Consider the following 26,276-nt stretch of genomic DNA (forward strand, 5'->3'; position numbering starts at 1 on the left):
GGTTCTCTGCCAGTCTTATCACTGGGCTGCAGTGGTCTTGTGGCTCTGGGGGTCTCTGCCAGTCTTAGCACTGGGCTGCAGTGGTCTTGTGGCTCTGGGGTTCTCTGCCAGTCTTATCACTGGGCTGCAGTGGTCTTGTGGCTCTGGGGGTCTCTGCCAGTCTTAGCACTGGGCTACAGTGGTCTTGTGGCTCTGGGGTTCTCTGCCAGTCTTAGCACTAGACTGCAGTGGCCTTTTGGCTCCTGGGGTCTCTGTCAGTCTTAGCACTGGGCTGCAGTCATCTTGTGACTGCACCTTATATTATAGCTGCAAAGTGACTAATAACCATTAGGGACCTCGAACCATTGGCCACGGAGCCAGAGGGGATTTAACAGAGTAGTTTGAGGCACATGTAGGACTTTTTTTTTAAATTGCTTTTTATTCTGCTGTTTGTGAGGTAGGATGTAGAATAAGACGGCAATTCTGCTAATGTTTTCTATTATGTGACTGTACAGCCCCCTTCACACGACCTATCATGTTTTTCACAGATGCCACGTGTCCCCTATTTGATCTACGGTGCTGCTCTCATGTCCGTGTTTTCCCAGCAGCACAGATGACAAAGGTCAATACAAGTCTATGGGTCCATGTAAATGTGCCGTCAGGGTCCCCTCAATTAGAAGAGACACCTGTGGATATTGGGGTCTTTACCTGCTACATTTCTGGTGGGATTTACTCGGTAAAGTGCTGAAATCACTTTCTCCTAAAGATAGCGGTAGGAGACTCACTACTGAGAGACACAGAAGCAGCCATCTGCAGACCGGATATAACCGCAAGAGAAGTTTGCTGCCTCCCAGGTGTGAAGATCAAGGATGTGATCAATAGGATACCAAAGCTCATCAGTTCCAAGGGCGTCCACCCATTTCTTCTGTTACATGTTGGCACCAATGACACGGCAAGGAAGCACCTACCGACAATATCCAAGGACTTTGAATAGTTGGGGAAGAAAGTAAAGGAACTGGATGGACAGTTAGTTTTTTCTTCTATCCTTCCAGTAGACGTGCAATTGTACAGACGCCAGTACAATTGAAGCTCTGACCGCCGGGTCAGAGCGACGCCAGCAGCGTGATCAGGTCAAGTGATTATGCTGCTGATGTCACTCAACGGCGGCGCCCAGAAGGGGGGTGGTAAGTGTGCTCCACTGTGGAGCTGAAGAAACCACCGAAGATTAAGGGAGGGAGGGGGGACATAATGTGTGGTGGATTTGGAGTGGGGATGGGGGAACATAATGTGTGGGGGGACTTAGAGTGAGGATGGGGGATACTATATGTGTGGGGGGATTTGGAGTGGGGATGGGGGATACTTTGTGTGGGAGATTTGGAGTGGGGATGGGGGATACTTTATGTGTGGGGGATGGGGGGTTATTTAATGTGTGGGGAGATTTGGAGTGGGGATGTGGGGTTATTTAATGTGTGTGGGGATTTGGAGTGGGTATGGGGGTTATTTAATGGGAGATTTGGAGTGAGAATGGGGGGGTACCTGTGTGGGAGGATTTAGCATGGGGATTGGGGGTTATTTAATGTGTGGGGGAATTTGGCATGGGGATGGGGGGTTATTTAATGTGTGAGGATTTAGAGTGGGGATGGGGGATTTAGAGTGGGGATGGGGGATACTTTGTGTGGGGGGATTTGGAGTGGTGATGGGGGTTATTTAATGTGCGGGGAGATTTGGAGTGGGGATGGGGGGTTATTTAATGTGTGTGGGGTGATTTGGAGTGGGGATGGAGGGGTTATTTAATGTGTGGGGATTTGGAGTGTGGATGGGGGGTACCTAATGTGTGGGGGATTTGGAGTGGGGATGGGAGGTTATTTAATGTGGGGGTGATTTGGAGTAGGGATAGGGGGGTTATTAGTGTGTGGGGGATTTGGCATGGGGATGGGGGAATTTAATGTGTGTGGGGGGATTTGGAGTGGGGATGGGGGATTTAATGTGTGGGGGGATTTGGAGTGGGTATGGGGGATTTAATGTGTGGGGAGATTTGAGGACACAATAAAGAGTATGTATGTATGATGGCAGTGTCGGACTGGAGTGCCAAGGGCCCACCAATAACACTGACTTTGGGGGCCCACCTGCATACAAATATTACACTACCCTTGTTCACAAATTTACCTATATCTCTATATAATAATAATCTGGTTAGTTTGATTAATGAATGATTAGATGTTGCCTTTTTCTATACAGAATCAATTGAATTATGCTAAGTACTTCTCATACAGTGGGGTTGGGGGGTCCAGATCTGAACAGGGGCCCATCGAGGGATTCCCCTGTTACCCTATGGGCCAGTCCGAGCCTGTATGAGGGCATGTATGAGGAAACAGTATGAGGGATGGGTGCAGAAACAGTATGGTGAGTGGGGATGGGTGCAGACAGTATGGGGAGCGAACGGGTAAATGTATGTGGACACAGTATGAGTAGCGATGGGAAAAATGTATGTGGACACAGAATGGGGAGTGAGGGTGTTGGGATGTGTGCAAACACAGTATGGGGAGTCAGGTGTATGTGTGAGCAGACAGTATAGATAGTGAGGGGGTAAATATATGAGGAGACAGTATGGTGAACAGGTGGGATGTTAGAGGAGACAGTATGAGGAGGGAGGGGAATAGTGTGAGGCGACAGTATATTGCAGATATTTTTATTTAGGAGCTTTATAATGACACTTCTATCTTTAAGGGCATCGTGTGGAGGTTTGCTGCAGAAGACCGGAGAAGTTGGAAGTCTGCAGAGACGGCTGTGGATGAGAAAACTCATCATGGGGTCTGGACAACAAGAAGAAAAGGAGAACGACTCCAGAAACTTCTGAATTCTCACCGTGCTCACTGAACGCTGTTAGGATTCTCTCATGCCGGTAATTTACATACATGCGGTCACATGCTGACTAGACTTGTGGCCTCACTCAATGAAAATGAACAGAGCGAGGCCAGGCACGTCTAGTTGGAATTTGGCCAGAGGTATATAAATCACAGGCTTGTGCTGACATGACCACATACTCTTGCCACCAGTACGGGAGAATCCTAAAAGTGTGCAGTGCATTGGTTGTGAGAATTCAGAAGCTGCAATGTCAGGATTCAGCTCTGCAGGTTCCAGTAGTCATCACATGGACACTTCACTCATATACGATTTTCATACTTATGGTCCTGTGACAACGAGCTTCTCTCCCTGCTTCTCTCAGTTTTTCACTGAACATTAGGGAGAGCAGCTCGTCGGTACATGACAAAGAGTTCATACTCACTGGAGAGAAAATCGGACGAGTGCATGCCGATAAGAAATCGGATTGCACTCTGACAAATGTTATTCAATAGGTGACATCTCATTTGCGATTTTTTTCTCATCTGAAATCGGACTGAGAAAAAAATCGCAGCATGCTGCGATTTCCTGATGAGACTCGCCAATGCAAGTCAATGGATGGGATAAAAAACGGAAGAAAAACGGACAATCTAGAAAAATAGTTGCAGATAAAAAAAGGGCATTGCATATGGATGGAAGACGGATGAAAAACGATAAAAAATTGCATACAAATCGCATAACAATTGCATATTTTTGGTCCGTTTTTTTCCATCCAGAAAACGTACCTTTTTTTAATTGCAAATGGGTATGAGCCCAAAGTGTGCAAATCGCATGTGTGCTGGGGGGGGGTGTCGAACCAAATTCTTGCCCCGGGTGCCAGAAAGCCTAGATGCCCCTCTGCTCACAAACGCCAGAAGCCTAACAAACAAGATGGAAGAACTAGAAGCAGAAATATCAGCAGGTAAGTATGACATAGTGGTAATAATCGAGACATGGTTAGATGAAAGCTATGACTGGGCAGTTAACTTACAGGGTTACAGTCTGTTTAGAAAAGATCTTAAAAATCGGAGTGGAGGAGGGGTTTGTCTTTATATAAAGCCTTGTCTAAAGTCCACTTTAAGGGAGGATTTTAGTGAAGGGAATGAGGATGTCGAGTGTGTATGGGTTGAAATACATGGAGGGAAAAATAGTAACAAAATTCTCATTGGGGTCTGTTACAAACCCTCAAATATAACAGAAATTATGGAAAGTATACTACTAAGGGTTCATACCCATATGTGAGAAAAAAACGGTCCGATTGCCAAACCGAAAAAAACAGCCGAGTGCCATGCAAGTGCCATGTGAGTGTCATGCGATTTCTGTGCGATATTTAAACGGAATATCCGTATGACATGCGCATGCAATCCATATGCAATGCGATTTTAACATGAGCTTTTACATACAGCAGTTCTTTGTCATTTACACATCATTTTAAATCAAAATATTCTTCAAAACAGATATATACAGGGGTTGGATAAAATAATGGAAACACCTGGAAGCATCAACAAAAGTTAGTTTAATATGGTGTAGGTCCACCTTTTGCAGCGATTACAGCTTCAATTATCCGAGATATGGATTTATACAAGGTGTGAATTGTTTCCAAAGGAATTTTAGCCTATTCTTCAGTTAAAACACCCTCCAGTTCTTTGAGCGATGACGGAAATCGACGTCTAACTTGAATCTCTAAAATCGACCATAAATGCTCAATAATGTTGAGGTCTGGGGATTGTGGGGGCCAGATGAGATGCTCAACTTCATTACAATGTTCCTCGTGCCATGCTTTAACGATTCTAGCTGTATGAATTGGAGCATTATCATCCTGAAAGATGGCGTTCCCCTCTGGGAACAGTGCTTGAACCATAGGATGCACTTGGTCACCCAAAATGCCTAAATAATCTCGGCTGTTACTTCTTCCATGAAGGGATATCATTGGCCCGGCGGATCTCCACGAAATAGCACCTCAGATCATCACAGAACCTCCGCCATGTTTTACGGTTGGGAGAAGGCAGTCTGGATGTAATGCTTCTTTCAGCTGTCTCCAGACGTACACTCGGCTGGAGGTCGGAAATAGGGTAAACGATGATTCGTCTGAGAATATCACGTTTCCACTGCTGGAGGGACCAATTCTGGAGGTTCTACACCACTGTAAACGCTTGGAAACATCTGTCATTGAGAGCAGCGGTTTTCGAATTGCAGCTCTTCCATGGAATCCAGATTTGTGCAGCTCCCCACGAACATTTTTCGTGGAAACTGGGTTCTGTAGGTGTTCGTTGAGCTCAGCAGTGATTTTCGGAGCCGTGGTCTTGCGATCCTCTCTCACAATTCGCTTTAGAGTCCGACGGTCTCTCTCAGTCAACTTCGACTTTCGGCCGGACCTGTGCTTGCTGCGGATGTTTTTCCTTCTCTTTCAAACGCAGTCATTACTTTGGAGACAGTACCTCTTGACACGCCAAGCATTCGGGCACTTTCTGTTACACTAGCGCCTGCCATACGAGCACCAACAATTTGGCCTGTTTGAAAATCTGAGAGGTCTAACATTGGTATCAGGTTCTCATCAATGTTCTTACAATTCTGCAAAACAAACAGTTAATTTAGATACACATATCACATAACACAAATAATTAACTACAAAACATTACCATATGTCACGGTTTGTATGTTTATAACATGTTCGAAGATTATGATGCCAAAACGTTAGGTGTTTCCATTATTTTGTCCAACCCCTGTATATACCGTATATACTCGTGTATAAGCCGACCCCCCTAAATTTGCCACAAAAAACTGGGAAAACTTATTGACTCGCGTATAAGCCTAGGGTAGAAAATGCAGCAGCTACTGGTAAATTTCAAAAATAAAAATAGATACCAATAAAAGTAAAATTAATTGCATGTAATGATTTTATTCAGAAGACACGCCACTTTTAGTGAATCCTCCATCTTCTCTTTTATCTTTCTTGGTGCTAGGACATTTTTAATGATGGAGCTCTATTTGAAATGTCAAAAACGGATCGCTAGGTAATGTTTTTCCCAATCCAGCTGTCTGACATGCTCACAGTGCTCCTACAGAGTACATGAATAACTCAATATATCATACAGGGAAACTACTGCAAATCTACCCATCGGTGAGAAAAATGACATTTTCACAAACTGCCGGAGCATTGCTTAATTCAAATGGCAGCATCAAATTTTCAATATGACCCTCAGGTGTATTGAATGCGGTCTTCCATTCGTCACCATGGCGTATAAGTATAAGGTTATATGCTCCTCTCACATTCAGTTTGTAAAGCCATTTAGCTCCAGGTAATTGGCTAAACAGGTCAGGTATAAGAGGTAACGGATAGGGCAGGTGAACCGTGATTTTATTAATCTCTCTGAAGTCCAAGCATGGACACAGCCCTCCATCCTTTTAACAAAAAACCCTCATGGCGACTGGAGAGAAACTCGCACGAGTCTCGCACCTCAATACCCGGCACTGCTGCCGGCAATTGACGTGCGAGACTAATGCGAGTTTCTCGCAAGTGTGACCCAGGCCATAGCTGGACTCTGGAATGGAGTAAATAAACGAGATTTCGGCATTTTATCTCCTGGTGTGGAGTTGATAGCACAATCATATGCCGCCATATAGTAGACGTCTGCTAACTGGTAATTATTCCCTCATGTGTGGGGTCTATTTGTCTCCAAGCAGAGAAATCACATCACATTCATCACATAAAACTGTGTAGAAAAGGCAGCACGGGGTAATTGTGCCAGTATTGAGGGGCAAATAATGGCGGGAATGGATTATGTCACTGACTGAGGAGAAGTCTCCATGTAGTGTCTTCACTCTGGATATCATGTGACCCCTGACTCCTCCCCTCCTGTGACCTCATCCCAGGTCCTGTGCACACAGAGCAGCCATATATGTGGTGTGCGGCTCTGCAGGTGGAGGTAGGTGCTGGAGATTCCCCATTACTGGGCACAGGGGGCAGTAACCCCTCCATTCCCGGAGATAGCGCCCCCTGCAGGTGGAGGTAGGTGCTGGAGATTCCCCATTACTGGGCTGCACAGGGGGCAGTAACCCCTCCATTCCCGGAGATAGCGCCCCCTGCAGGTGGAGGTAGGTGCTGAAGATTCCCCATTACTGGGCACAGGGGGACTCTTTGGGGTTTTTTGTTGCCCCTTTATAAGAATCATAAAGTTTCTGTTCTGTTTCCTGTAATAGATACATACGACCAGAGGCGTATCCAGGGGGGCAGCCGGGGCAGTTGCCCCGGGCGCAGCCAGCAGGGGGGTGCTGTCGGGCCGACTAATGCAGTGGTCCGCGCTCCCCGTCCTTTGAGTCGGCTGTTCTCTCTGACGGCAGAGAAGGAGGCCGCGCCAGCTCCCAGGCAGCAATTGTACTGGCGTCTACAAAGACGCCAGTACAATTGAAGCTCTGACCGCCGGGTGAGAGCGACGTCAGCAGCGTGATCAGGTCATGTGATCACGCTGCTGACGTCACTCCCCGGCGCCCAGAGCAAATGCTGGAGGAGGTGGTAAGTGTGCTCAACTGTGGAGCTGAAGAACCACCGAAGATGGGAGATGGGGGGGGGGAGTTAATGTGTGGAGATGGGGGTTAATGAGTGGGGATGGGGGTTAATGTGTGGGGGGTTAATGAGTGGCGATGGGGGTTAATGTGTGGGGGGTTAATGAGTGGCGATGGGGGTTAATGTGTGGGGGGTTAATGAGTGGCGATGGGGGTTAATGTGTGGGGGGTTAATGAGTGGCGATGGGGGTTAATGTGTGGGGGGTTAATGAGTGGCGATGGGGGTTAATGTGTGGGGGGTTAATGAGTGGCGATGGGGGTTAATGTGTGGGGGGTTAATGAGTGGCGATGGGGGTTAATGTGTGGGGGGTTAATGAGTGGCGATGGGGGTTAATGTGTGGGGGGTTAATGAGTGGCGATGGGGGTTAATGTGTGGGGGGTTAATGAGTGGCGATGGGGGTTAATGTGTGGGGGGTTAATGAGTGGCGATGGGGGTTAATGTGTGGGGGGTTAATGAGTGGCGATGGGGGTTAATGTGTGGGGGGTTAATGAGTGGCGATGGGGGTTAATGTGTGGGGGGTTAATGAGTGGCGATGGGGGTTAATGTGTGGGGGGTTAATGAGTGGCGATGGGGGTTAATGTGTGGGGGGTTAATGAGTGGCGATGGGGGTTAATGTGTGGGGGGTTAATGAGTGGCGATGGGGGTTAATGTGTGGGGGGTTAATGAGTGGCGATGGGGGTTAATGTGTGGGGGGTTAATGAGTGGCGATGGGGGTTAATGTGTGGGGGGTTAATGAGTGGCGATGGGGGTTAATGTGTGGGGGGTTAATGAGTGGCGATGGGGGTTAATGTGTGGGGGGTTAATGAGTGGCGATGGGGGTTAATGTGTGGGGGGTTAATGAGTGGCGATGGGGGTTAATGTGTGGGGGGTTAATGAGTGGCGATGGGGGTTAATGTGTGGGGGGTTAATGAGTGGCGATGGGGGTTAATGTGTGGGGGGTTAATGAGTGGCGATGGGGGTTAATGTGTGGGGGGTTAATGAGTGGCGATGGGGGTTAATGTGTGGGGGGTTAATGAGTGGCGATGGGGGTTAATGTGTGGGGGGTTAATGAGTGGCGATGGGGGTTAATGTGTGGGGGGTTAATGAGTGGCGATGGGGGTTAATGTGTGGGGGGTTAATGAGTGGCGATGGGGGTTAATGTGTGGGGGGTTAATGAGTGGCGATGGGGGTTAATGTGTGGGGGGTTAATGAGTGGCGATGGGGGTTAATGTGTGGGGGGTTAATGAGTGGCGATGGGGGTTAATGTGTGGGGGGTTAATGAGTGGCGATGGGGGTTAATGTGTGGGGGGTTAATGAGTGGCGATGGGGGTTAATGTGTGGGGGGTTAATGAGTGGCGATGGGGGTTAACGTGTGGGGGGTTAATGAGTGGCGATGGGGGTTAACGTGTGGGGGGTTAACGAGTGGCGATGGGGGTTAACGTGTGGGGGGTTAACGAGTGGCGATGGGGGTTAACGTGTGGGGGGTTAACGAGTGGCGATGGGGGTTAACGTGTGGGGGGTTAACGAGTGGCGATGGGGGTTAACGTGTGGGGGGTTAACGAGTGGCGATGGGGGTTAACGTGTGGGGGGTTAACGAGTGGCGATGGGGGTTAACGTGTGGGGGGTTAACGAGTGGCGATGGGGGTTAACGTGTGGGGGGTTAACGAGTGGCGATGGGGGTTAACGTGTGGGGGGTTAACGAGTGGCGATGGGGGTTAACGTGTGGGGGGTTAACGAGTGGCGATGGGGGTTAACGTGTGGGGGGTTAACGAGTGGCGATGGGGGTTAACGTGTGGGGGGTTAACGAGTGGCGATGGGGGTTAACGTGTGGGGGGTTAACGAGTGGCGATGGGGGTTAACGTGTGGGGGGTTAACGAGTGGCGATGGGGGTTAACGTGTGGGGGGTTAACGAGTGGCGATGGGGGTTAACGTGTGGGGGGTTAACGAGTGGCGATGGGGGTTAACGTGTGGGGGGTTAACGAGTGGCGATGGGGGTTAACGTGTGGGGGGTTAACGAGTGGCGATGGGGGTTAACGTGTGGGGGGTTAACGAGTGGCGATGGGGGTTAACGTGTGGGGGGTTAACGAGTGGCGATGGGGGTTAACGTGTGGGGGGTTAACGAGTGGCGATGGGGGTTAACGTGTGGGGGGTTAACGAGTGGCGATGGGGGTTAACGTGTGGGGGGTTAACGAGTGGCGATGGGGGTTAACGTGTGGGGGGTTAACGAGTGGCGATGGGGGTTAACGTGTGGGGGGTTAACGAGTGGCGATGGGGGTTAACGTGTGGGGGGTTAACGAGTGGCGATGGGGGTTAACGTGTGGGGGGTTAACGAGTGGCGATGGGGGTTAACGTGTGGGGGGTTAACGAGTGGCGATGGGGGTTAACGTGTGGGGGGTTAACGAGTGGCGATGGGGGTTAACGTGTGGGGGGTTAACGAGTGGCGATGGGGGTTAACGTGTGGGGGGTTAACGAGTGGCGATGGGGGTTAACGTGTGGGGGGTTAACGAGTGGCGATGGGGGTTAACGTGTGGGGGGTTAACGAGTGGCGATGGGGGTTAACGTGTGGGGGGTTAACGAGTGGCGATGGGGGTTAACGTGTGGGGGGTTAACGAGTGGCGATGGGGGTTAACGTGTGGGGGGTTAACGAGTGGCGATGGGGGTTAACGTGTGGGGGGTTAACGAGTGGCGATGGGGGTTAACGTGTGGGGGGTTAACGAGTGGCGATGGGGGTTAACGTGTGGGGGGTTAACGAGTGGCGATGGGGGTTAACGTGTGGGGGGTTAACGAGTGGCGATGGGGGTTAACGTGTGGGGGGTTAACGAGTGGCGATGGGGGTTAACGTGTGGGGGGTTAACGAGTGGCGATGGGGGTTAACGTGTGGGGGGTTAACGAGTGGCGATGGGGGTTAACGTGTGGGGGGTTAACGAGTGGCGATGGGGGTTAACGTGTGGGGGGTTAACGAGTGGCGATGGGGGTTAACGTGTGGGGGGTTAACGAGTGGCGATGGGGGTTAACGTGTGGGGGGTTAACGAGTGGCGATGGGGGTTAACGTGTGGGGGGTTAACGAGTGGCGATGGGGGTTAACGTGTGGGGGGTTAACGAGTGGCGATGGGGGTTAACGTGTGGGGGGTTAACGAGTGGCGATGGGGGTTAACGTGTGGGGGGTTAACGAGTGGCGATGGGGGTTAACGTGTGGGGGGTTAACGAGTGGCGATGGGGGTTAACGTGTGGGGGGTTAACGAGTGGCGATGGGGGTTAACGTGTGGGGGGTTAACGAGTGGCGATGGGGGTTAACGTGTGGGGGGTTAACGAGTGGCGATGGGGGTTAACGTGTGGGGGGTTAACGAGTGGCGATGGGGGTTAACGTGTGGGGGGTTAACGAGTGGCGATGGGGGTTAACGTGTGGGGGGTTAACGAGTGGCGATGGGGGTTAACGTGTGGGGGGTTAACGAGTGGCGATGGGGGTTAACGTGTGGGGGGTTAACGAGTGGCGATGGGGGTTAACGTGTGGGGGGTTAACGAGTGGCGATGGGGGTTAACGTGTGGGGGGTTAACGAGTGGCGATGGGGGTTAACGTGTGGGGGGTTAACGAGTGGCGATGGGGGTTAACGTGTGGGGGGTTAACGAGTGGCGATGGGGGTTAACGTGTGGGGGGTTAACGAGTGGCGATGGGGGTTAACGTGTGGGGGGTTAACGAGTGGCGATGGGGGTTAACGTGTGGGGGGTTAACGAGTGGCGATGGGGGTTAACGTGTGGGGGGTTAACGAGTGGCGATGGGGGTTAACGTGTGGGGGGTTAACGAGTGGCGATGGGGGTTAACGTGTGGGGGGTTAACGAGTGGCGATGGGGGTTAACGTGTGGGGGGTTAACGAGTGGCGATGGGGGTTAACGTGTGGGGGGTTAACGAGTGGCGATGGGGGTTAACGTGTGGGGGGTTAACGAGTGGCGATGGGGGTTAACGTGTGGGGGGTTAACGAGTGGCGATGGGGGTTAACGTGTGGGGGGTTAACGAGTGGCGATGGGGGTTAACGTGTGGGGGGTTAACGAGTGGCGATGGGGGTTAACGTGTGGGGGGTTAACGAGTGGCGATGGGGGTTAACGTGTGGGGGGTTAACGAGTGGCGATGGGGGTTAACGTGTGGGGGGTTAACGAGTGGCGATGGGGGTTAACGTGTGGGGGGTTAACGAGTGGCGATGGGGGTTAACGTGTGGGGGGTTAACGAGTGGCGATGGGGGTTAACGTGTGGGGGGTTAACGAGTGGCGATGGGGGTTAACGTGTGGGGGGTTAACGAGTGGCGATGGGGGTTAACGTGTGGGGGGTTAACGAGTGGCGATGGGGGTTAACGTGTGGGGGGTTAACGAGTGGCGATGGGGGTTAACGTGTGGGGGGTTAACGAGTGGCGATGGGGGTTAACGTGTGGGGGGTTAACGAGTGGCGATGGGGGTTAACGTGTGGGGGGTTAACGAGTGGCGATGGGGGTTAACGTGTGGGGGGTTAACGAGTGGCGATGGGGGTTAACGTGTGGGGGGTTAACGAGTGGCGATGGGGGTTAACGTGTGGGGGGTTAACGAGTGGCGATGGGGGTTAACGTGTGGGGGGTTAACGAGTGGCGATGGGGGTTAACGTGTGGGGGGTTAACGAGTGGCGATGGGGGTTAACGTGTGGGGGGTTAACGAGTGGCGATGGGGGTTAACGTGTGGGGGGTTAACGAGTGGCGATGGGGGTTAACGTGTGGGGGGTTAACGAGTGGCGATGGGGGTTAACGTGTGGGGGGTTAACGAGTGGCGATGGGGGTTAACGTGTGGGGGGTTAACGAGTGGCGATGGGGGTTAACGTGTGGGGGGTTAACGAGTGGCGATGGGGGTTAACGTGTGGGGGGTTAACGAGTGGCGATGGGGGTTAACGTGTGGGGGGTTAACGAGTGGCGATGGGGGTTAACGTGTGGGGGGTTAACGAGTGGCGATGGGGGTTAACGTGTGGGGGGTTAACGAGTGGCGATGGGGGTTAACGTGTGGGGGGTTAACGAGTGGCGATGGGGGTTAACGTGTGGGGGGTTAACGAGTGGCGATGGGGGTTAACGTGTGGGGGGTTAACGAGTGGCGATGGGGGTTAACGTGTGGGGGGTTAACGAGTGGCGATGGGGGTTAACGTGTGGGGGGTTAACGAGTGGCGATGGGGGTTAACGTGTGGGGGGTTAACGAGTGGCGATGGGGGTTAACGTGTGGGGGGTTAACGAGTGGCGATGGGGGTTAACGTGTGGGGGGTTAACGAGTGGCGATGGGGGTTAACGTGTGGGGGGTTAACGAGTGGCGATGGGGGTTAACGTGTGGGGGGTTAACGAGTGGCGATGGGGGTTAACGTGTGGGGGGTTAACGAGTGGCGATGGGGGTTAACGTGTGGGGGGTTAACGAGTGGCGATGGGGGTTAACGTGTGGGGGGTTAACGAGTGGCGATGGGGGTTAACGTGTGGGGGGTTAACGAGTGGCGATGGGGGTTAACGTGTGGGGGGTTAACGAGTGGCGATGGGGGTTAACGTGTGGCGATGGGGGTTAACGTGTGGGGGGTTAACGTGTGGGGGGTTAACGAGTGGCGATGGGGGTTAACGTGTGGGGGGGTTAACGAGTGGCGATGGGGGTTAACGTGTGGGGGGGTTAACGAGTGGCGATGGGGGTTAACGTGTGGGGGGGTTAACGAGTGGCGATGGGGGTTAACGTGTGGGGGGGTTAACGAGTGGCGATGGGGGTTAACGTGTGGGGGGGTTAACGAGTGGCGATGGGGGTTAACGTGTGGGGGGGTTAACGAGTGGCGATGGGGGTTAACGTGTGGGGGGGTTAACGAGTGGCGATGGGGGTTAACGTGTGGGGGGGTTAACGAGTGGCGATGGGGGTTAACGAGTGGCGATGGGGGTTAACGTGTGGGGGGTTAACGAGTGGCGATGGGGGTTAACGTGTGGGGGGTTAACGAGTGGCGATGGGGGTTAACGTGTGGGGGGTTAACGAGTGGCGATGGGGGTTAACGAGTGGGGGGTTAACGAGTGGCGATGGGGGTTAACGAGTGGCGATGGGGGTTAACGAGTGGGGGGTTAACGAGTGGCGATGGGGGTTAACGAGTGGCGATGGGGGTTAACGAGTGGGGGGTTAACGAGTGGCGATGGGGGTTAACGTGTGGGGGGTTAACGAGTGGCGATGGGGGTTAACGTGTGGGGGGTTAACGAGTGGCGATGGGGGTTAACGTGTGGGGGGTTAACGAGTGGCGATGGGGGTTAACGAGTGGGGGGTTAACGAGTGGCGATGGGGGTTAACGAGTGGCGATGGGGGTTAACGTGTGGGGGGTTAACGAGTGGCGATGGGGGTTAACGAGTGGGGGGTTAACGAGTGGCGATGGGGGTTAACGAGTGGCGATGGGGGTTAACGTGTGGGGGGTTAACGAGTGGCGATGGGGGTTAACGTGTGGGGGGTTAACGAGTGGCGATGGGGGTTAACGAGTGGGGGGTTAACGAGTGGCGATGGGGGTTAACGAGTGGCGATGGGGGTTAACGTGTGGGGGGTTAACGAGTGGCGATGGGGGTTAACGAGTGGGGGGTTAACGAGTGGCGATGGGGGTTAACGAGTGGCGATGGGGGTTAACGGGTGGCGGATTGATGAGTGGCGATGGGGGTTAATGGGTGGCGGGTTGATGAGTGGCGATGGGGGTTAATGAGTGGCGGGTTGATGAGTGGCGATGGGGGTTAATGAGTGGCGGGTTGATGAGTGGCGATGGGGGTTAATGAGTGGCGGGTTGATGAGTGGCGATGGGGGTTGATGAGTGGCGATGGGGGTTAATGAGTGGCGGGTTGATGAGTGGCGATGCGGGTTAATGAGTGGCGGGTTAATGAGTGGCGGGTTAATGAGTGGCGATGGGGGTTAATGAGTGGCGGGTTAATGAGTGGCGATGGGGGTTAATGAGTGGCGATGGGGGTTTAGTGGCGATGGGGGTTAATGAGTGGCGATGGGGGTTAATGAGTGGCGATGGGGGATTTAATGTGTGTGGGGGGATTGGGGATGGGGGGATTTGGAGTGGGGATGGGATTTAATGTGTGTGGGGAGATTTGAGGACACAAAATGAAGAGTATGTATGAGGGCATGTATGAGGAATACTGTAGAGAACGGGGTGCTCACTGCCAATTTAGGTGCTCAGAGTTAAAAGACATATATTGTACAGTAGAAAAACCTCGGCACACAAAATTTTTTAAATATAATGCTCAACTTTATAAAACTAAAGCAATTCTGATAAAGTTATTTCAATACATACATGCTGATACAAAGAAAGTACCTCAGATTACCATCACAGAGATAAACAGTATTGTTTATCTCTGTGGTGGTAATCTGAGGTACTTTCTTTGTATCAGCATATATGTATTGAAATGTTTATCTCTGTGGTGGTAATCTGAGGTACTTTCTTTGTATCAGCATGTATGTATTGAAATAACTTTATCAGAATTGCTTTAGTCTTATAAGGTTGAGCATTATATTTCATAAATTTTGTTTGCCGAGGCATGTATGAGGAAATAGTTTGCGGAATGAGTGCAGACAGTAAGGGGTGTGAACGGGTAAATGTACATGGACACAGTATGAGTAGCGATGGGAAAAATGTATGTGGGCACAGTATGGGGAGAGAGGGTGATGGGATGTGTGCAGACACAGTATGGGGAGTCGGGGGTATGTGTGAGCAGACAGTATAGTGAGGGGGTAAATATATGAGGAGACAGTATGGTGAACAGAGGGATGTTAGAGGAGGGAGAGGAATAGTGTGAGGCGACAGTATATTGCAGATATTTTTATTTAGGAGCATTATAATGACACTTCTATCTTTAAGGGCGTCGTGTGGAGAATTGGTGCAGAAGACCGGAGAAGATGGAAGTCTGCAGAGACGGCTGTGGATGAGAAAACTCATCATGGGGTCTGGACAAGAAGAAGTAAAGGAGAACGACTCCAGAGACGACGTCATCTATAAGGTACCTGGATGTAAATAATATTTGTGATACTGACTTATTCTCATGTTTTTATTTGTTAGGAACATAAAGGGGTTGTCCAGGTCGGTGATGAGTCTGCAGACATTCTATGTGACTGCAGACTTCTGAATTCTCACAGTGCTCACTGAACGCTGTTAGGATTCTCTCGTGCCGGTAATTTACATACATGCGGTCACATGCTGACTAGACATGTGTGGCCTCACTCAATGAAAATGAACACAGCGGGGCCGGGCACATCTAGTCAGAATGTGGCCAGAAGTATATAAATCACATACTTGTGCTGTACTGACTGTACATCAGCAAGGGAGAATCCTAAAAGTGTGCAGTGCATTCATTGTGAGAATTCAGTCATCACATGGACACTTCACTCATATGCTATTTTCACAGTTATGGTCTTGTGACAACAAGCCTCTCATCCTGCTTTCAGATTTTACTGAACAATGAGAGCATTAGGGAGAGGAGCTCGTGGGTACTTGCAAGTCGCATATGTACTTGGGGGGGGGGCCAAACTAAATTCTTGCCCCGGGTGCCAGAAAGCCTAGATACACCTCTGGTCCTGCCCCCCCATATATGCATCCTGGACCTCTCATATATATCCATCCTGGCACCCCTATATATCCATCCTGAACCCCATATATGCATCCTGGTTCCTTGTCCGGCTCCACCCCCCCATAAAACCATACAGGCCCATGTATATATGTGTGTATGTGTATATATATATATATATATATATATATCTCCTAGCTCACCCATATATATGCTATCTGGCTCCCCCAGATATCTGCATCCTTGACCCCCATACATACATCTTGGCCCTCATATTTCCATCCTGGTCCCTTGTCCTGCCCCTCATATGTATCCATCCTGGCCCCTTGTCCTGCCCCCCATATATCCATCCTGGCCCCACATGTGTCTGCATCCTGGTCCCCCATGTGTCTACATCCTGGCCCTCCATATGAATCCATCCAGGCCCCCCATATGTATCCATCCAGGCCCTTCATTTGTATCCATCCAGGCCCTTCATTTGTATCCATCCTGGCATCCCATGTGTATCCATCCTGGCCCCCCCCATGTGTATCCATCCTGGCCCCCCCCCATGTGTCTCCATCCTGGCCCCCCCCCCCCCCCCCATGTGTCTCCATCCTGGCCCCCCCCCCCCCCCATGTGTCTCCATCCTGGCCCCCCCCCATGTGTCTCCATCCTGGCCCCCCCCCATGTGTCTCCATCCTGGCCCCCCCCATGTGTCTCCATCCTGGCCCCCCATGTGTATCCATCCTGGCCCCCCTTTAAGTTGAGAGGTCCAATTACAGCTATTGCTGTTATTGTTAGGGGTACAATAAAATTGTTAAGGACGTGACTTAACTAACATTGTTCAGTGACTTTATTTTCCATATAGTGATGGATATTTCTTGTTGCTAAAACTGTGATTTTTTTCCACTTTAAACCCCTATGATTTGTGCAATCATACAACATACAAGCCTCTGATGGCTCTGGTGATTCCCTGTACTACTGTAGTGCCGTGTATCATCACTGACTGTCAGTGTAATACTAACGGCCCCATATATATATGAGATAAGTGTTGGCTGATTAGTCATTTGGCAGATGACTATCTCTCCTGACTCCCCCATACACACAAATATTCCAGCTTTCCTGTGGTCTGTATGAGAGAGTTGCCTTCAGACTCCTCTAGCGGAGGATTATCTACAGGAAGAACAAAAGGATTATCCTCTGAAATTCAGGATGCCAGATCCTTCTCTGCCCTGACGTAATCTGTCGGGAGGCCCCCAAATACATTATATGGTCGCCCAAACCCCCCGAAATCAGTGCTTTCATGTAACTTTAGTCTAATGTGTATGGGGGCTTTAAAGTGAATCTGTCACTTCCTTTTCGGCCTATAAGCTGCGGCCACCGCCATCAGGAGCTTATCTACAGCATTCTGTAATGCTGTAGATAAGCCCCCGGTGTAACCTGAAAGATAAGAAAAACAAGTTGGATTATACTCACCGGCGGGCGCGTGCGGTGGGTGTCGCGGACTGTTCTGTCCGTTGTGTTTGTGGAAATAAAAAATCTTTTCTAAAAGCCTCAAACTTCTGTGCGTGAATCAGACCTGAGATCTAAGGTGATAGAAGATACAGTGCGGGGAAGATGGGAAACCTTCATATAGACGGCCGGTGGTGATGGAGTCAGTGACGGACTTTGGCCAAATATGGTTCTAGAGCCATAGTAGAAGATGAAGATGTCGTCCTCATCATGAAGTAGTTATTCCTCATGTCCCGTGTAATGAATATCTCCTGCAGTATTGTTAATGCCGATTCCAGTGTCGGTAAATGAGACGAGAATTAGCGTAATGGAAGATGGGTCTATGAGAAATGTATTCAGCTCCCGACTCCGAGGAGGAAACTGCTTGTTGTCTGTGCCCTAAATATATAGATTTTATTAGCAGATGTAAAGAAGAAAACTAAATACTGTAAAATAATAAATCTCCTCATATGCTTCCCTTATTATCTCCAGAAATTGTATTATTACACAGGATTCTTATGATGTTACATCAGCTCATCTTCTTCTCATTCAGGTCTCTACAATAGAAAATTTTCCTCATTTACCCATCAAGGATAGGTATGGACAGAGACAAGATGGCGGAGGGAATATTACACCTCACCATAGAGATCCTCTTCCGGCTTACTGGAGAGGTGAGAGATACTTATGATGTCACATTACATCCTTATTATCTTCGGGAATAACCAATGGGCAGAACTGGAGAGGTGAGGACTCTGGAAATGTCTGTAGTGAGATTTATTAATGTGTCTCTCCATAACCAGGATTACGCAGTAGTGAAGAAGACCTCTAGTGAGTGCTGTCAGGACCCTGTGTCTGAGGGATGCGGAAGACCCCTGAGCCCAATCACTGGGTTTCCACCTCACCCTCTGATCCATGAGGACATCAATGACCAGAAGATCCTAGATCTCATCTACAAGATGATTGAGCTGCTGACTAGAGAGGTGACACTGCTGGGAATGCTGGGACATTATACAGTAACGCTATGAAGGTATCGGGGGATGATGGTATCATTGTGTGTGACAGGTTTCTATAAGGTGTCAGGATGTCGCTGTCTATTTCTCCATGGAGGAGTGGGAGTATTTAGAAGGACACAGAGATCTGTACAAGGATGTCATGATGGAGGTTCCCCACCCCCTCACATCACCAGGTAATAGACAGGAATAAATACACACAGACTATAATTATCTGTATGTAAAGAATGAATTAAGTCCCTGTAAGTGTTTCCTCCAGAACTATCCAGTAAGGGGACAACACCAGAGAGACATCCCCATCCTCTTCTTCCACAGGACTGTAAAGAAGAAAATCCCAATGTTCCTCAGGATCATCAGGTAGATGGAGAGAAGGTGTCCTGAGATCTCCCCTATGATGTGTAGACGGCTGTGAAGGTCTTGTGCTCAGTCTTGTTTTATCCACCAGTATTATATATTTTATACTTGTGAAATGAGAACGGTGGAGATGACAGGATTAGAGCTGATCATAGATGGGACTTCTCCATCTGTCGGTGACTATTACATTATTTGTTTCAGGGTGAAGATTTGACCCATATTAATACTACAGAGACATATGTGAGGGGTGATGAGTGGTGTAAAGAGGAGATTCCCACATATAACTTCCCAGGTGAGTAGTAACCACTAAATGCAGAGAAGTCACAGATTCTTCTCAGTCACCGGATGTGGCTACTTTATCGGTGGTGTAGTCCGGACGTATCACCATGATCACCATTTTGTCTCCCAACCACAACATTCTCCACCCAAAACTGTTCAAATGACTTTGGGTATTGAAAGCCCTTTTCTATAGAACTTACAACCTGGAGGATCCAACGATCCCCTGGTATTGGTGTGAGGGTGATCCCTTAAAGCGAGATCGATATGATTGCTTTTACCTGACCCAATATAAGCCGAGTGCACGCTTAAAGAGTCACACCGAGCATAGAGTCAGATGTCTACTCCTTTCTCAGCAAAGGCTTGCACACAACTGAAGTTTATTCTCAAGACAGAGACAGGAAGTGGGTGTCACATAATCTTCTGAGTAGCCAGTGTCAGTCTATGATAGGTCCATTTCAACTTCACTTCCATATATGGTATCCAGTATCTCAGCTTCTGCATTCCAAGGATTCCTTCCAAGGTGTTGTATGAAGACACAGACTCCATCTTGGTACACCATATGTGAACTGACTTATACAAGGTTTAATAATTGATTTCATTAGCCATTCTCTCCTTTACATTAGAAGATGCTGACCGTTGCCTGCCCAGATCTGTAAACTATAAAGCCAAATGACAGCGTACGTAGAATGTGCTGACAAGTTAGAAAATCACTTGAAGAAAAATATTATGATGGGACTGCAAGAAAAAGTGGAGGGTAATGATGCTGTTGGCTTCCTAGAACCCTGAGATCTTCTCAGATGAATCTTCTCTCCCTTCTGTGCTGCTGAATGTCTCATATGGTCTCTACAAGACCAGGTCCAGTCTTTCTGGCCAAACTTCACTTTTATGATTAACAACATAAAATGCAAGTGAGGCCAAGTGTGAATTTCTGTACACACAGTTTCTCTTCATCTTGACTTTTCAATTTGTATTAAAACTAACTAATTTCAAGGAGGATTGTGATAATCTACAGGACAAACATTACACCTGTGCCATGATATATCTCTAAGCTGTGCGTGGCTGATGGCTGTAATATACATTTATGTTGAGAAATATTATTTTCTCTAATCTTCTGGTCAGGATTCATAGTAGCTCCAATGGTCCACCATAAATGAATGCAACTCTGGTTTACTGTTGCTTAATCTTTATTTGTAGTTTTTAGTTAATGAGATTCTTGTGCTCAGGGGCGTGGCTTAGGTGGACTGTGGGCGGAGCTTTATGTGGTGTTCTGATTACATATTCATCTGTATTGGCTTATGACATATCGCTGATCCCTCACTGACCTGCCCCCATTTTTACATATTGCATATAATAACGTTGATATTAGTGTTGATAATGCCTATAATATTGTGGCTATTGGGAGGCTTAGAAAAAAAAACTACATCCAGCAAAATGACACCAGCGGCGCCTGTCCAGTAGCATCTATCTCTTACTTATAGATGCTACTGCGCAGGCGCCACCACCGCCGGTGACATTTTGCTGGATGTAATTTTTTTTCTAAGCCTCACAATAGTCATAATATTATAGGCATTATCAACAATAATATCAATGCTATTATATGCATTATGTAAAAATGCGGGGCAGGTCAGTGAGGGAACAGTAACCTGTCATAAGCCGATACAGATGCATATGTAATCAGAGCACCACATAAAGCCCTGCCCACAGCCCTTCCCCAGAGCACGAGAATCTCATTAACTGAAAACTACAAATACAGATAAACCCCTTAACAACCGTCGATACGCCTTTTAATGGCGGCAGTTAAGGGTATTTAAACCACAGCGCCGTTAATTAACAGCGCTGTGGATAAAGTGTATAGCACCCCCCAGAGTCAGATTGCCGGGGGTAGCCGAGACCCCAGAGAACATGATTCGGGTCAGTTTTAACCCACCCCGGGGTTGCAATCACCGTTATTAACCATATAAAGGTGACCACAAAAAAAAAAATCCGATGTGCCATATAATTTATTAATTTCTCTCTCTCTGATGTGATCGCACATCAGACGAGAGAGAAATGGGGTCCCCGATCCCCCCCATTCCTCCCGGTGGTCCTCAGGCCCTCCTGCATCCTCCAGTGGGCGCCGCCATCTTTTTCCTGTCATAAGATGGCGGGCGCATGCATAGTGTGCCCGCCGCAATCTGCTGGCCAGCACCCGGAAACAATAGGAAGATTTTTCCTATTGATTAATTTTGGTCACTGTGATAGATGCTATCACAGTGATCAAAATAAAAAAATAGTAATTAAACCCCCCCCCCCCTTTGTCACCCCTTAGTTAGGGAAAAATAATAAAATAAAGAAAATATATTTATTTCCATTTTTTCATTAGGGTTAGGCTAAAGTGAGTTGGGATAAAGTTTTAGGGTTAGAGTTAGGCTAAAGTGAGTTGGGCTAAAGTTTTAGGGTTAGGCTAAAGTGAGTTGGGCTAAAGTGTTAGGGTTGGGGTTAGGGTTGGGATTAGGGTTAGGGGTGTGTTGGGGTTAGGTTTGTGGTTAGGATTAGGGTTGGGATTAGGGTTAGGGGTGTGTTGGGGTTAGGGTTATGACTAGGGTTATGGTTAGGGTTGGGCTTAGAGTTAGGGGTGTGTTGGGGTTAGGGTTGGAGCTAGAATTAGGGGGTTTCCACTGTTTAGTTACATCAGGGGGTCTCCAAATGCGACATGGCACCACCATTGATTCCAGACAATTTTGCGTTCAAATTGTCAAATGGTGCTCCCTCCTTTCTGAGCTCTGCCGTGCGGCCAAACAGTGGTTTACCCCCAACATATGGGGAATCAGCGTACTCAGGACAAATTGCACAACAACTTTGGGGGTCTAATTTCTCCTGTTACCCTTAAGAAAATAAAAAAGGGGGCTAAATAATCATTTTTGTGGAAAAAATGATTTTTTACTTTCACGGCTCTGCATTATAAACTTCTGTGAAGGACTTGCGGGTTCAAAGTGCTCACCACACATCTAGATAAGTTCCTTAAAGGGTCTAGTTTCCAAAATGGTGTCAGTTGTTGGGGGTTTCCACTGTTTAGGCACATTAGGGGCTGTCCAAATGCGACATGGCGTCCGATCTCAATTCCGTCCAATTCTGCATTGTAAAAGTCAAATGGCGCTACTTCCCTTCCAAGCTCTGCCGTGCCTAAACAGTGGAAACCCCCAATAAGTGACATCATTTTGTAAACTAGACCCGTTAGGAAACTTATCCAGATGTGTATTGAGCACCTTGAACCCACAGGTGCTTCACAGAAGTTTATAACGTAGAGCCGTGAAAATAAAAAAAACAAAACATTTTTCATAAATAAATCACTTTAGCTCCATATTTTGCATTTTCATAAGGGTAAGGGGAGAAATTGCTCCATACAATTTGTTGTGCAATTTCTCCTGAGCATGCAGATACTCCATATGTGGGAGAATACAACTGCTTGGGCGCATGGCAGAACTTCTAAGGGAAGGAGCGCCATATTGGAGAGCAGATTTTGCTGGACTTGTTTGTGGGTGACATGTCACATTGTCAGAGTTGTGCATGGCATATACAGGGCTGAGCTGGCTTATGGAGTTTGTGCGTGGCATATACAGGGGTGAGCTGGCATATGAAGGTTGTGCATGGCATATACAGGATGAGCTGGCATATGGAAGTTGTGCGTAGCATGTACAGGGGGGCTGGCCTATCGGGGTTTTGCATGGCATATACAGGAGTGAGCTGGCATATGGAGGCTGTGCATGGCATATTCAGGGGTGAGCTGGCATATGGAGGCTGTGCATGGCATATACAGGAGTGAGCTGGCATATGGAGGCTGTGCATGGCATATACAGGGGGAGCTGGCATATGGAGACTGCATGGCATATACAGGTGGAGGTGGCATATGGAGGTTGTGCGTGGCATATACAGGATGAGCTGGCATATGGAGGTTGTGCGTAGCATGTACAGGGGGAGCTGGCATATGGAGTTTGTGCATTGCATATACAGGAGTGAGCTGGCATATGGAGGCTGTGCATGGCAAATACAGGGGTGAGCTGGCATATGGAGGCTGTGCGTGGCATACGCAGGGGAGCTGGCATATGGAGGCTGTACATGGCATATACAGGATTGAGCTGGCATATGGAGGCTGTGCATGGCATATACAGGGGGAGGTGGCATATGGAGGTTGTGCGTGGCATATACAGGGGGAGTTGGAATATTGAGGTTGTGCATGGCATATACAGGGGTGAGCTGGCATATGGAGGTTGTGCGTGGCATATACAGGGGGAGCTGGCATATGGAGGTTGTGTGTGGCATATGGAGGTTGTGCGTGGCATATACATGGGTGAGCTAGCATATGGAGGTTGTGCATGGCACACTGCTCAGTGCGTGCGATGACAGGAGCTGCCGGTAATACCACCGGTCAGAGCGCTGCGGGGTCATGCTGTCAGATGTCAGCGTGACCCCGCAGCTGTGACTGTCACCCGAGGTAACGCTACTGCCCGTACTGTCGGTCACAGCACTGCAGGTTCATGCTGGCAAATGTCAGCGTGATCCCGCAGCTGTCTGTGACCTGCAGCGGTGACCTGTGGTAAAAAAAAATCAGGCGTGGGCCATTGAGACTACTGCTCCCATCGGGTTATGTCTGGTGTCACTGATAACAGTAACAGCAGGTGCCACTGATGGGAGAGTAGTATCATCTGCCGGCGCCTGTGCTCAAAGTTAAAAAGAAAAAAAAAAAAAAAAGTAGAATTGCATACATATTCACATAAAAATAACCCATTATACTCCCCTCACACCAAATCCCCGACGCTCTTCATCTTCTAGAAATAATGTAAACTAATAAACTAACATATACTCCCTGTTCACTGTAGTCCAGGTAATATGAGTGTCCCATGGCGATCTCACGTGTAAAACAGTCACATCGGGAGAGTGTGAGGCTAAGTGCACACGTACCGGAACTCTCGCGGAAATTACCGCAAGAATTCCGGAATTCCAGTCCGCGGGAAAATCGCATTTTAAATTCCCGCTATTTTCCCGCTGAAAAACTAGCATTTTGCAAGCGTAATTAGCTTGCAAAATGCTAGCGTTTTCCAAGCGATCTATAGCATCGCTTGGAGAACTGATTGACAGGTTGGTCACACTCGTCAAACATAGTGTTTGACAAGTGTGACCAACTTTTTACTACTGAGGCCGCCTATGCAGCATCAGTAGTAAAAGATATAATGTAAAAAAAAAATAAAAAATGGTGTTATTCTTACCTTCCGACGTCCCGCGCATCCGTTCCCAGTAATCCTTTGCGAAAATGCCCGCGATGGCGTCCGTTCTCGCGACGTCATCGCGGGCATTTTCGCAAAGGATTACTGGGAACGAGAGCGTGATGAGAAGCGGGAAGACTGCGCGGGACGTCGGAGGGTGAGAATAACAATATTTTTTATTTTTAAATTCTATTTTTTACAGGGTTATGGTACCCAGAGCCCGGAGGACAGCCTCCTCTCCTCCGGACCGTGGGTACCATCCGCAAATGTTCTGCTTACTTTCCGCATGGCGTGCACAGCCACGTGCGGGAAGTAAGCGGAACAATGCATTCCTATGGGTGCGGGATCGCCGCGATTCCGCAAATTAATGAGCATGCTGCGGTTTTTACCGCAAAGCGATTCCGCCGCGGTAAAAACCGCAGCATTAGCACAGCATTGCGGAATTCCATAGGAATGCATGGGATGCTTATTTTTCACGGCAAAATCGCGCGGTTAAAACCGCCGCGGAAACGCAAAAAAAAGCCATGTGTGAACTCAGCCTGAGCGTCAGCGTGTGAGTGAGAGTGTGAGCATGTGAGTGTCAGCGTGTGAGAGTGAGCCTATACGTGAGAGTGAGCGTCAGCATGTGAGTGAGCATCAGCGTGAATGTGTGCGTGAGTGAGCATGAGAGAGAGTGAGTGTAAGAGTGAGCAAGAGCGTGAGCGTCAGCATGAGAGTGTTTGTGTGTGTGTCAGTGTGTGAATGTGAGCATTAAGGTGAGAGCGTGAGTGAGCGTCAGCACGTGAGCGTCAGTGTGATACAGCGAGCAGCACCAACTAACAGAATCGTTGTTGCCTGCCATCCTCGGTGACCGTCTACTTGTCAGTATAACTTTGCAGTCACCAACTAAATGTCATCCTCTCTTATTCCTTAGCAAACACCCAGGAGGGGAGGAGAGGAGTGATATCTCATCCATGTCAGCAGATTCCGCCCATAATTACTGCAGGGCAGTAATGTGAGCTAGTTGTACACTAGGTTTTTGTGTCAAATTTCAGTAGCTGCTCCCCTAGTGTTTAAAAGTGGAAATACCAAAACTTTTAAAATCATTTTTCATATTTTACTAAATTATAAACAAATTATAATAGTTTTTACAAAAATGTAGACATAAATTCTTTACATTTTTTCAATTGCTGAAAAAAAAAATTTTCATGGCACCTTCCCTTTAAGTACGCCGTATTTATTGAGTATAAGATGAATGCATACATAGATATATGTAAACGAATTGTAGATATATCACTTGATATCAGTTTATAAGGCAAATAGATACTGTGCACTTATAAATGAATAGCTTCTATAATGAGAGGACACAGAGCAAAGGGTATGGATAGTAAGAAAATAAAGAGCTAACAGTGCATTACATTCCTGGAATAAAAATAGGAGATATAAAGAGCAGGAAGTGCTATATGGAATATTCCAGAAATACAGAACAGCCCATATAGTGTAAAAGAGTTAACATCCTAACAAGAGATGGAGATTACAAATCCCATAGACAACATGCCAGTAGTACACAGATAAAGATGACATATTTACCACTATTCCCTCTATTTCGCCACATCAGCTTCCTCAGAGAGGGTGTTAAGTGTTTCCAACAAACCAAGGTCCTGCACTAATCCAGGCAAGGTGAGTAACTATGGGATAAAGTGGGAGTGTTTCTAAAGGAATTGGGTCTGTTCCCCAGTCACATATATGGAACACGTAATTGAGTCTGTCAATGTAAGCCAATCACATTGCTGGTTATTGTTTATACCACCCCTTTCCTATCCAGGTTCATGTTATTGGCGTGACACCTAATTGTGGTTGAGACATACCCCTGATGGCTTATTAGTGTAAACCGAACAACCTAGGGCAAGTGCCAATCAGTGGTTACAGGGAGTGAGTATACCCCACGTGGGTAAATGCATCTGTGATGCTCCGGGGTGGT

At 48.9% G+C, this 26,276-nt stretch overlaps 2 protein-coding genes across 4 annotated transcripts in view; both read left to right on the forward strand.

Annotated features, from left to right (window-relative positions):
- LOC141051177 (uncharacterized) overlaps positions 1–26,276 on the forward strand; it is a 266,826-nt gene that overhangs the window by 154,966 nt on the left and 85,584 nt on the right. The window lies entirely within an intron of this gene.
- Positions 6,723–26,276, forward strand: part of LOC141051113 (gastrula zinc finger protein XlCGF66.1-like) — a 29,351-nt gene continuing 9,797 nt past the window's right edge. For 2 of the 3 annotated variants that reach the window (XM_073547996.1, XM_073547998.1), the window contains exons 1-7: positions 6,723–6,785; positions 15,258–15,396; positions 17,987–18,104; positions 18,234–18,413; positions 18,496–18,619; positions 18,703–18,800; positions 18,999–19,089. In XM_073547996.1, the coding sequence (XP_073404097.1) occupies positions 18,033–18,104; positions 18,234–18,413; positions 18,496–18,619; positions 18,703–18,800; positions 18,999–19,089 (565 nt within the window). In that variant the 5' untranslated portion in view covers positions 6,723–6,785; positions 15,258–15,396; positions 17,987–18,032. Of the gene's footprint in view, positions 6,786–14,479; positions 15,397–17,986; positions 18,105–18,233; positions 18,414–18,495; positions 18,620–18,702; positions 18,801–18,998; positions 19,090–26,276 lie in introns of those variants that run through there. The other variant, XM_073547997.1, reaches the window with a different exon arrangement.

The sequence above is a fragment of the Dendrobates tinctorius genome, unplaced genomic scaffold, assembly GCF_039654945.1.
Source record: "Dendrobates tinctorius isolate UK_male_01 unplaced genomic scaffold, ASM3965494v1 ptg000155l, whole genome shotgun sequence".
Taxonomy (NCBI): domain Eukaryota; kingdom Metazoa; phylum Chordata; class Amphibia; order Anura; family Dendrobatidae; genus Dendrobates; species Dendrobates tinctorius.